The sequence below is a fragment of the Falco biarmicus genome, chromosome 7, assembly GCF_023638135.1.
Source record: "Falco biarmicus isolate bFalBia1 chromosome 7, bFalBia1.pri, whole genome shotgun sequence".
NCBI classification, from domain to species: Eukaryota; Metazoa; Chordata; class Aves; order Falconiformes; family Falconidae; genus Falco; species Falco biarmicus.
Window position 1 is genome coordinate 36,630,977 of NC_079294.1, and position 12,591 is coordinate 36,643,567.

At 37.4% G+C, this 12,591-nt stretch overlaps 1 protein-coding gene across 1 annotated transcript in view; it reads right to left on the bottom strand.

Annotated features, from left to right (window-relative positions):
* MOK (MOK protein kinase) overlaps positions 1-12,591 on the bottom strand; it is a gene marked incomplete at its 5' end in the record, with an annotated part of 28,405 nt that overhangs the window by 9,714 nt on the left and 6,100 nt on the right. Inside the window, 6 exon segments of the mRNA XM_056345980.1 lie at positions 921-3,860; positions 6,553-6,773; positions 7,184-7,275; positions 9,711-9,872; positions 10,752-10,830; positions 11,332-11,407. Of these exon segments, the coding sequence (XP_056201955.1) occupies positions 6,563-6,773; positions 7,184-7,275; positions 9,711-9,872; positions 10,752-10,830; positions 11,332-11,407 (620 nt within the window).

A 12,591-nucleotide genomic window follows, 5' to 3' on the forward strand; every position in this document is an offset into this window, starting at 1 on the left:
TGTGTTTGAGACAACTCGTTTGTCTTACATCAGGCATCTCATTTATAATTCAGTGCGCTTAAACGGCTCAGTGTTACAGAGACAGACAGGCCCCCGTGTGTGTATAGCTTAAATGCTGCGTGCCTGAACACGCGTTACTTTTAATCAGTCAGCAACAGAACACTCACATTGTTTTCAGTAGTTCTTGCAGTGATTAAAAAAAAAACCCAGGAGATGTTGCTCTGTGTCAAGCCCCAGAATGACAGAGGATAGAAGTATCTGCCATGCCTTTCCCTTTATCCTATATAGCAATATTTATATAAAATGGGCTTTTGCTGAATCTTGCAGCCAGGCATCAGGCAGGCAGAGTGAAACAGAGGCTGCTAGCCTGGGAATGTGGAACTTGCCCGGGTGTGCACATGCTCTGTCTGGGGGCACACATTAATGCTCTCCAGCAATGAAGTGGATAGAATTTTTTAAATTGCAAGTAAACTTTAGACGTTTTCCAGCATAAGAAGTTTTTTGGTTGTTTTGTTTGTTGGTTTTTTTTTCCGGAAATGAATGAAAATTTGGGGAGAAATAACTGCAGCAGTTACTCATAACTAAGTCTTATTCTTGTAATGCAGCTAGCATGTAGAAAGCTGCCAGATACATTTACAAGCTGGCAATTAGATCGTCTACTTTTGTAAAAAGTACAGCTCTATTATTCTTACCTCCTTACATTCTAAATACGAGGAATGGGGAAAATACTGAAACTGAGCAGGATTATTGTTCAGAAGTTTTATTAACATAGTGGGGTTTAACTGTTAAAATGCAGATAAACCTTGTCACCGAAATCTAGTGTAGTTATCTCCCTGTAGACGACTTCTACTAAGTGCTTCATACGGTCTAGGTCAAAATGAAACAGTTCAGAAAATATGTAATAACTTTAAAAGACTTACTTCCTTCAGCTGGAGAAATACAAAACCAGTACAGAAAGGACCACAGTGTCCAGCACTAGGGCAGGAACAGCAGCTACTGGCACACGCGTCTGCAGAACGGCCCTGCTACAATCACACACAGTTCAACGGCATACAAGGAACGCACGTGGCTTTTCTTTTTTTTCAGCCTCTTCTTTACTGTTAGGCAATCATCTAGAAGCTTGAACTGCCCATCCCACCCTTTATTCCATACGGAAAAAAAAATATTTTAGGAAGCAAAAGGATACTAATCGCTTACCTGGGAAGAACTTAAGAGCTGTAGCTATAGGAGAACTCTTAAATAAGTTTTTCCTACCATGTTAAAAATTAAATAAATTTAAAAGCGAGTGCCACACAGGTCATCTCAATATGGAATTTTAGCTGGAAGAATGAGGGTAGAAACAACACTCGCCAGTCTGTAGTTTGAAGTTGACTGTATTTCAACTATGAAGCAGGTGGGAAAACTCAAGCTTGCCTACTAATCCAAGAGCCAGAGAAGTGCAGCTTGTCTCCAGAGGTATAATGGCAAAGAACTTGTTATGAAATAAATACCTGTGAAGCACCATATATGCTGAACTGTGTGTAAGATCCACCTGAAAGCGTAAAATAAATGAAGAAAAATTCCAACGTGGTCCTTCACTTCAAATTTCCTATTTTCATAGCAAGAACAATCTGCTGAATATGAAATTGCCTTTTTCATTATAACAGTCTGAATTTCTGGCAACATACATGATACTACTACGATAGCCTTTTCTCTCCAAGTTAAAGCTTACCAAAAACTCTGACTTCATCTTTTTTAAAGAAATAACTACTTCCTTGGTGTAAGAATAATTACCTACCTGATATATTAATTATAGAAGCAAACAGTTGCAGTAACACTTTTGGAAACAGAAAGTAGCTTCTTCAGACACAATCTGAGGGGATTTTTTTTTTTTTTAGTTGAAATGTTCAAATACGTAAACTTCACCATCTGTGGTTTGAGATTTCCAGAAAAAGATGATGGGAGGGTACCAATACAATTAATTTATCTCCATCACAAACTCACTCTTGATAGCATGTGCCTTGACCTACTGCATAAGGCTAGGTAAGAGAGCTCAGAGTCTGAATGATCAGTCAAATCGGGGTGGTAGGATTTGTCCTTTTTTTAAATCTTGTAAGAGATTAATAACTGAGGAAAGCAAGATCCCTCAGATAAAGTTACTTATTTTTAGACCATCATTTTTACTGCTGCACACCATGCTCAAGTCCAAATATATTAGCACCGAGCAACTCACCATCTTCCTCTGCAAAAAATGCTGGAGAAGCTCATGGCACCTTCTGCTTGGAGTTCCAAAGGTAGGAAGTTGGAACTTACTGTTACACTGTGTTGCCTGTACACTTGCCATCCTTAATTCCATTTCCTAAGCTTAGCATCACACCTTTCTTTTATATATATACACATACATATGTATAAACCTGTGCTAGGTTTATATACCTATTTATTTTGTGTATATCTATATCTAAAAATCTCTTGCTAGGTATTCAAACAAATACTGGATTGTTTTATTGCTGGAGTTCTCTATCTGTTCTAGCAGTATGAGCTGGTAACAAGAAAGCATGATGAAGTGGAGAGATGATTAACTGTAACAGCAGTAAAGCTCAGCCACTCACTCTATGTACACCCACCCCCCGGCACTTTTAAGGTACCGTGGTCAGGAGCATATTGTCTGCTCCGAACTGGAGGAAAGACAGCATCCCTCCAGTATGGGTTTCAACAAAAGGAGAAAGAGCAGTTAGCCATACCGTTATGTTCTGCCGTTTAATTCTCCCTTTATTATGATGTACTTGCTCTACTGGTGTAGAACACTTCCTCCACTAAAATTCTGCTTACGTATTTGTTCAGTCCTAGCAAGAGAAATCTGCTGTTCCTCTGCCGTACCTAGGAGGAGCGGCAGCAATACAGGTTTCCCTGCAGAGCCTTGTTCGTGGCCTTAATTTACAAGAACTCTTGCCAGGGCTGGGATTTTTTTCCATTCTTGCTGTTGAGATTCTGGGAGTTTGCTAGAAAGAAACAGAATAAAATGGGCAAAGATACAGTAGGCCATGATGCAGGTGCAATTCAACTTGGATAGTCCAATTTGAATCAATACTGAAAAATTACTCCCATGGTATGCACCACAAATATTTAGCCTGCTAACATTTTCACATTTTAAAAAAATCTGCTAGTAAATGTCATGTTGGTCCTCAGTACAGTATGTGAAAGTAACACCTTCTTCAAAACATGAAGACAAACATAAGATAGGTGCTTTGAAACAGTAGATCTCAAAAAGACTCATGAAGAACTTGAGTCTCATGAGCTTCCCCTCATTGAAAAGCTACAATGTAGACTTTGGGCATGCTCAAAGTTACCCAGAAGCTTAACAGCAGAACAAGGAATAGGATCCAATGCAGTCACAACTGGATCCCACAAGTGTTGAGATGCCAGTTCTTAAAACCAACCACCAAAAAACCACAACAAAAAAGCCACCAACCGGAAAAGCTCTATTTGAATGAGAAGAGTCATTATTTTCACAAATGCATAGCCCAATAACATCCCAGAAGAAGAGCTGAGAGCATAAAGGGCCTAACTTTTATTCTAGATTATTAGTATTTTTGTAAAATCTTTATGTTAACACATATTTTACTGCATTAATTAAGCTGTATCTTAACTGATTAGAATAAAATGTCTGTCTGGATTTAGAGTATCAATCTCCAATTGATGCTTAAGGGGTGGCTAAGTAACTTTACCGTGATCTGCTGCGCGGTGTGTTTTTTCATAGTGCCTCACGTGCAGCAGTGACCTCCAATACACCATGCCGCTCGCCTGCCTTCACATTGCTTGTTTTACACTTTTTTGTTGCACAGAAAATTCTGAACAGCAGCAGTCCCAGAGGTGTTTCATTACTGGAAAAAAAGTTGATCACCTCCCAGTTATGAGCAGAATAACTTTTAGCAACTATTAAAAAACAAAAAAAAAAATTGCAAAACTTATCCTGCATGTGTACTTGGTAGGCACAAGATTTTAAAACCCCCAGCTAAGAATGACTTGCACATTTTTTAAATAGCAAAACTATTTTGTAACACATGACCAAATTTAAATATTGCAAATTAGTTACTGCAAATTTTTAGGAAATCCCAAATTTTAAAATCAGTGGTATCAAATTGCAAATTCAAAGAAAAAGTACAAGGCATTTTTGTCCTTACTTTGTATAGCACTAGGAAACAGTAACATTATATTAAATTGTTGCTGCTTATCCCTGTGTAAATTTCTGAAACATGGTAAGATACGGGCCTTTACTGCTCTTGCAAGCAACTAGCTGCAATATTAGTCACTTGAAAGTTTTGATTAATGTTAAGATCAATGGCTTGAAGAAAACTATGACTAAATTTTATTTGCTTTTCAATTAGATAAAAAGTTGTTTTATCATTTAACTAGATTATAGTTATGTAAAAACATTTAGCAGTTACAGAAACTGCATCAAAATCAAGCTATCTCATATGACTGCATAATCTGCACATTCTTGATAAAACCTGAGGTGAAGTTATTGAATACAGGAGGTGAATACTTTCCAGAGTGGACTGAACAATAAAAATTTTTTACATCTAAAAAATATACAAAAGTTAGCTGTCATTTAAAATATAATATGAAAATGTGTCTTTTGTAGATAACATTCTATTCCTAATACTGAAGCTGAAAGAATCCTTTCATGTCATTTTTAACCAACGTCCTCCTCCATCAGGTACTAAAAAGATAAAAATACTTAGAAAGTTCAATACAGAGTACTCCCTATGCTCTGCCAGAACAACACTTTAATTAAATATTGATACCCTTCAGGAACAGAATACCAAAATGGTAGGTAAGCAGACCTCATAACCTTGTGGGGTTTTCCTACAAATTGTCAGAGAAACACAAAATAAGGCACTTCCGTTCGTTAGATCTTAGTTGTCCTTTTCCTTGCACTCCAAATACTTTACAAGGTGGTCAGTAACCTCCTCCTCTTCGTTTTATAGCATGTAAGTGGAAATGTTTCAGGGAAGACTTAAGTGCCTTCTGTTTCTCAGACTGTTCAGGAGACAACAAAAGTTTGAAATACACTCTGCAAAACACATTTTGCTATTGCACTTTAATGAGCAAGTCAAACTCTATACCTTGACGTTTGATCTAACAGATCTAACAGACTGTTACACAAGGGTTTCACCACTTTCCTGAGGGGCCCGGAAAACTGAAAGCCATGTAGGAATAAGACAGGAAGTCAATCTGGCTACCTCAGAAAGATTTAATTCTGGTGATTCTCAAGGACATCCATGGTTTTGTTTTGGCATTTTCTGGACTTCCCTATGAGAATGATTTTGAAATAAACAAGATTCACTTTCTGAGAACACCTTAAGGAATAAAATTACAAGAGAAAATCCAAATAATCAGAAAAAAAAATAACTCAGCCAAATACTACTTCAGCTAATTTTTTTTTTTTTAAATTACTGCCTCACTTGATGTTTCTTGGATTTTTTTCCTGAAGGAACTTCTTACAAAGCCTACACTGATGAACCCCAGAACTAAACTGGTGGGAAAAGTGGCTGCTCCTGTGGAAGGAGAGTCCATGCTTTCAAGGTTAAATGCACAGCAGAAAACAATTTAGGGTTTTTTTTCTGCTGTTTTGTTTTTTTGAGAAAAAAAAATTATTTGGGAGTTTTTCATGTAGTACTAACTTCTGCCTCACCCTGCCAGTACAGCAAACCCTTAAGAGTGAATACATTGAGTATTTTTCACATAGCTTGAAAATAAACAAAGTTTTAGTTTGCTAGATTTTTTAATCAGATCTCAATTTTTTGATTTCCAGTGTCAAATACAACTTCAGGATTGTCCCAGATATAATCTAAATACAGGGTAACTACATGTAAAAAAATAAACTTACTTGCTCAAAAGGTAGACTGAAGGCCTGAAAAGACAAAAGCACATTTTCTGTCTCTGCCACAACTTCATCTGTAAAACTTCAACTTAAAGGCAGCAAAAAGAGGATGACCATATTTAAAAGAAAAACGTGGAACTGACCCTTTAAGTAATAGCAACTATGACAAGAGTCTACTGAAGGGATGATGTGGTATCACGGCTTCTAAACTCAAACTCATGTGTTTCAGGGCTTTGGGAGGAGGTGGGGGGGCTGCATCAGCCCATAAAGATCAGTATTCAGGCAGACTGAATAAATCCAAGTAATCAGCTTAAGTTAAACATTTGTTTCTAGCTAACAAGCTCAGTGACACAAATTACTTTCTCTAAATGTGCTGACAATTCTTCCACTTAAGTATTACCCGTCTTTGAAATTTGCCACGAATGCAGAGGTAATTGGCCTGATGCATTTCCTAGTAATCTTAATTTACTGTGCATGGCCAAAGTTTATCAGCTGCCCTAAAAAGTTGGGGGGTGGGAGTGGAGAATAAAAGAGAAAAACATCAGTTGTGCTTTAGGTGAGGTTTGGACTCATTGCAAAGAATTATGTTGACTGAATTAGGTTCATTGTATTGCAAGCTAAGTACTAGCACTGTAAGCAAGCCTAATTTCAGTCCACTTTAAATAATAAACACACAGTGCTCCCCCCACCTTTTTGATTTTAGTCTTCAAGGATGAAGTGATTTGAAGTCACTTGCCAGAGTTCTTGAAAATAAGGGTGCTGTAATGCTTGATGGGCAGCAATTCTCTCATCAGGATCATATTTTATCATTGCATACAGGACACAGAAGCCTTTGGGAGACAAACTGTGCACAAGAGGAGGTATTCCTTTTCCTTTTTTAAAGGGGAAATCAAAACTCGCAGTCCTTGACCTGTGTTAAGCAAGTTGAGAACAAACAGTTATTCATGCATATTCTGAGAGAATTACAATTTACGGAAAAGAATTTATTTTCATCTGCTTTAGGTAAACATTTATTAGGTACAAGTAAGTAATACTTGGAAAAAAAATGTTTTCTTTCCTAACAAGTTATGTCATTGGCCCTAAAGATACCATGGAAATAAAACGCTAAGTAAGGTTCGGATTTCCTCTGCTCTGCCTACAAGGATCACGAATGCACGACGTCTCTGGGTGAGGAGAGAAGATACTGCTCTTTGGTCAGCAGATGTCACAACAGAACAAGATTTTTGTTGTGGTTCCCTGATCAGAAATTGCACACAGTTGTACAGTTATACTGTGGATATTTAAACAGTGAGATTAATAACTATGGGACTGCATACTTACTACTTGAACCTGTCGAGAGTTTTGTTAGCAGAAGTGCCTATAACATCATGGATTTTGGAAATTTGGTCCAGCTTCAGGTCCAGGAAAGAAGGCTGAAAACCGCAAGGTAAGAGATGCAATTAGCACTAGAGAAGACACATTTAAACTAGTTTAAGTGGTATAGCTGCCACTGTGGTTAACAAAATTTCAGTTACAAGGAAGATACATTTTAGTATTACTCATTTGTGGACAGTTTAATACCAACCAACCATTGAAGGATAATATGTCAACAGCAGATCAATACAACTGCATGTTTGGATGGAAAGAGTAGCTCGGGTTATTAAACAGAAACCTGTAGTTACCCTTTCCTCACAGCTTTGGGATAAAATATGTAACAAGAACATCCCCTGTGATGAAAGGCAATGGATATAGGACTGTGTTTTCTTCTAGTCAAGTGGCAAATCCCAGAAGACAATGTGTTTTCCTCATTTTAAGACGCCAGAGTCAAGCAGTCTCCTCTTGCGGTGTATGCACACAGAAATATACAAAAACCATTCCATTCCTAACACACAGGTTCTTTGCAAGCAGCAATACTGGGAAGATGGTAATTTGAACTGTATTCCTGAGCTTGATCCTCAGCTAATATAAAACTTGCCTGAAGTCCTTGAAAATACTGTTAGCACAGCAGAGCAATTTAACTTAACAAATAAGGTCCACAAACATTTGTTTCTTGCAAACATGTGTTGGTTTTTTTCCTTGAGAAAAAGTTCCTTAGCAGAACATTTCCTTGAGCTTATAATTTAAGAAACATTTCAGTAGCACCACATGATTCCTGAAAGCAAAACACTCAGCCCTCTTTGTGGACAGGGGAAACTTCTTTAAACTGTTCCCAAATTCAATCAAACAGCTGCCTGCACACTTCTCTCTATGTCTTCATAAAGCTCCGAGTAGAGGAAGGAGAAAAAAGAGATCTGATGGATGTTGTGCCGTTATATCAAGACAAGCAGCTGGGAATAGCTTGTGTGTGATCTACAAAAATGTGCTGTCTCTAAATGTAAAACTATAACATAGTGAAGAACAACTGTGCAATCCACAAAAAAATGTAATCCAAGAACCGTAATTTGTAATGAACAGAAAGAGGAAGACCAAGATCTGAAGGATAAGGACAGCTGAGTAGAAGAGTTAAAAATTCTTACGCACTGTGGTGTTAAAGCATAAAGGTTTACACAAACATGCAACAGCAGAAATGGCAAGATATACTTAAAAAGAAACAAACCTGTCCATAACTTCCTTTAGCTTGGCAAGACTGTACCTTTTTTAATTTGGTAATTTCCAATAAACATCCCTCATTTCTCTCTGAACACATTTATCAGGTGTCTGAAAATGTGCAATGGTTACAAAGAATGAAATTTGTTATATTAAGCTAAAATTATGAGGACATATCTTTAAGGGTTTTTTGCCCTAAGAAAACTTAAGTCTGCAGCATGTAATTTTCTTGCCAAACTTCAAAGCCCACCTGATTCAAATTGAAATGGAAAAAATGGCATTTTTTAAAGCTTTTGGTCCCAATTTACTTTGCAAAAGAACTGCCACGTTTGGGATTTTTCTGTTAACAGTTTTCTGACCGAAGCAGAACTGTTTCTACAAGTTAGCAGGCAAAGCATAAGGGTTGTCATTTAATGTGATAGTGACGGCAGCAGCTGCACTTGCCATGTGGAGGAGGAGGAAAGAAGCAAAGCAAATGTTATCACTCCTGGTTGCATATCAGAGACAGCAGCGTGGGAGGAGAATAAAGAAGAACTGCCGCTGTTGCTAGGGCACAAAGATAATGGAGAAATACTCATGGTGGTTATTTTTCCTTTTTTCTTGAAGACCATAACAATTTTTTTGAGTTATAGTTTCATCGTCACTGAAAAGCTTAAAGGACTTTAATCTGAATTTTCCTGAAGTCTTCCTTCATCGGAATCCAACTTCTAAATATTCCAGGACACCATAAGGTCCTGGCACAAGGGTCTTAAAAACACTCTATTATAAATCGAAGTAGTATATCAGAGAGTGTTTTCTCTAATCTCCTCTGGTTTTGCAGAATAGTAAGTCAAAAAAAGAGAGAAAACTATCAAGTGCATTAACAAGATTGAGAATCGTTAGTAAAGCTCATTGAGAGGAAACGAGCTATACTCTATCCAGAGATAAAGCAGAAAAAATAATTTTTAACCAAATTAAAATACGAAGCAAACCAGGGGGGGCAGGGCGAAGACCAAACAACAAAACAACCAACTGTACAAGAATGTTATTTACCTTGTAAATAATGTTTTGTTGGTACTATTTACCCTTGAACATCCCACTGCTTTACAACTAACCTGCCATAGGGTGAAGAGAGTGCTAGACAAGACAGGATTACTGCTTCTTGAACCCTGCAAACTAATCACAGAAGAAGCTTCCACAAAACCATGGAAACAAGATCGTATTACCCATACCACATGCTCCTTATTTCAGTTATTTACCTTTGATTTTCTTGATTAATAATAAGCAAAACCCTCCACTGAACACTGTACCTTGTGACTTCATAGAAAACACATCCTATAGCAATCTTGTAACTGTAGTAGCCATTTCTAAGTAAGCATTCAGGTGCTCCATACCAGCGTGTGGATACGTAGTCCATGTGTGGCTGCTTAGAATAGATAGTCTTACAAGGTCCAAAATTTCTTAACTGCAAAAGTAAAGAAAGTATTTTGACAAATTAAAAACACTGAAATATTCAAGCAAAGATTTTCCTTAAATGTGTGAAATGGCATCATAAAATAAATCACAGATTACTTTAAGAATAAACTTTCAGAAATCCCAGGCATAGTATTATAGCAGTAAAACTGCATTAAAATAACAAGTAGCTCCGAGCTTGAAGATATCTGTGTCCTATAACGTGCAAATACCATACTGTACATCATTGAAAGACAGACCTAAGAGTTAATTGAAAAGTGTATGGACTACAACTGAAGGGAAGACTGCTAAGTAGGACATCTGGATGAAGTTATTTTCTTAGAGTTCTTGTGTTTAGCAGTGATACAATAAGTGGTTTTGGCTTGTCTTTGTAATTGCTTCTCCTGTACACTTCTAAGACTTAAAAGAAAAAATTATCTCCAGAAAATAAAATTTCATAAACTAAACTTTGAAATCCTTGCTTTTCAGACAATAGGGAAATAACATTCTGAAACTGTCAGGGGAATAGATTTCAATGAAGACATCTTCTGAAAGCTAGTACCTTCTGCTGTTTCGTAGGAATAACATCCACTATATGCAGGAACTGAATGCAGAAAGAGCGAGCTGCAGAAGCGAACCTCATTGCTTGTTTCTAGGTTAACACAGAGAGGAAATTATGTATTAAGAGGATAAAGAACAGTTTTTTAGATTGGACTGAACATATGCAGGCTGTAATGCATCTGATTCATTTCAGCTTTTAGCCAGTAACAAATTTGCTTGTTCACTCCTCTAGATCAGGAATATGGTATTGGAGACAAGGTCTATATATTTCTTTAAACCTGTACTTTTATTCATGAAGAAGCATTACCTTCTCAGAGTTGATATATTTCACTTTTAAGTATTCTCACATAAAATTAATTACCTTTATTAATATGTTTTCTGGTTTCACGTTTCTGTGAAATACCCCATTGCTGTACCACTATAAACACACCAGAGAGAAGAGTTCAGTAAAAGATAAACATTATCTATGCTTCCAGTTACTTGCAAAAACATACTTAAAGAAACTAACACTTTCTTCAAACTTATCCACAGCATAGTAAAAAACCCGAGTTTTGCCACCATGGTGAGACAACAGCTACAGGTATCGGAAAAGGGAAAATTCAGGAAAGGGAGGCCAGGCTTTCTGCTTTTGCTTTCGCCAGGGTGACCAAAGGATTGCAAGGGCCACTCCCTCCCAGGAGGGCTTCCTGCAGCAAGCACTGCAGCTCCTTTGGGTGCTGGCAGCAGCGTGGGCTGCCTGCTTGCTGCCTTCCAGGGCTCTGCTAGCGGCAAAGCTGCATCTCGGCAGTGACCTTTTTTTCTGCCTGCAGCAGTCTGCTGCCCAGACAAGTGTATGTCTCTGCTTAGAGATGACCCTGAAATAAATGTACGATACATTTACTGTAAAGCTGTTGCTGAACCACGTCTCTTACCTATGTATGTAATCAAGAAATTTGCATAACTGGTACATGTAGTTCATCCCCCCACCCCGTAATGGCTTTCTTCTTCCTAGAATTAAATTTGAACTTGCACAAGTCCTTTTTAGCAAACAACAAATAAAAAACCCAACAACTTTTCAGCTTCCAATAGTGCATTGATAGTACCTTTTTCAATTATACTATTTCTGTCATTTATAGCTAGCTTTCTAATCCATTTTCCACTCAACTTCAGGCATAATTTAGATTTCAATATGCACCAGAATAGCTCGGCTAACAACTGTCAGTTCAATAGTCTGTAATCTGCCTTAGCTTTTACTGCATGTCTTTCTTAGTATATTTCCCCAAGTTCTAACAGAACTGCAATATTTCACTTCTAAACATCTAATTTCTTCTCTAAACAACATATCTGTCCTTAAGGTTCAAGATTCATTTCAATCACCTCAAATTACTGCAACACTGAAATGACTGTGATTCACATTTGACTTGCAAATTAATGGTTAACCTATGTAGTTTAGCTTGCCATTGCCATTGTGCAATAACGACTATTATAAAATTTATCTGTTTTTCAGAGCCATTCCGTAACTACTCAGCTTTTTTCTTTTATAGGCTCCAAAGGCCTTTTAATCTTGCTGTAATGCCTTTATGTAAACTCTGCAATGTCATCAAGGGAGGCAGAAATGATCGCATTTTTGAAAAACAAAGCAGGTACTGATCTGCCTGATGACAGTAGTATGAGTAATTGGCTGGGGAGGAGGAAGGAGATGATCAGGACAATAACCCATTGAGGCTGCAAGTCCTAGCGGCCAGCAGGACTTGTGTTTCTAACTGATTACAGTCCTCCTCCAGTCAGCTGCGTAATCCACTGAGCAGGATTAGATAAGAAAGTACTTGACACAGAGTACCATTTACATCGGGAATTGTACTATTATTACCCCAGTAGAGATAAATGGTATTTCAACATCAGGATTTTTGCCATTTATTGTAGAAAAGATTTTATAAAAATGCAGCTATTCAAACCAACTGGGATTATTACTAGTATTTAAGAAATCAGGCCTTCACAAAAAGAAGTCATGCTCAATTGTTTTTTCATTACAGGCCACTAGTAAAATCTGAGGCCGATGCTCTTCTACTTCCAGATTTATCATTAGAAAAACCTTTTTTGGAATTAATGATGAAATGTATCATAAGGCAGCAGCACTGGAGCCTAAAATTGTTTTCGCTTGAGGTATCTTCCCCACCTCTCTGAGAAATAAT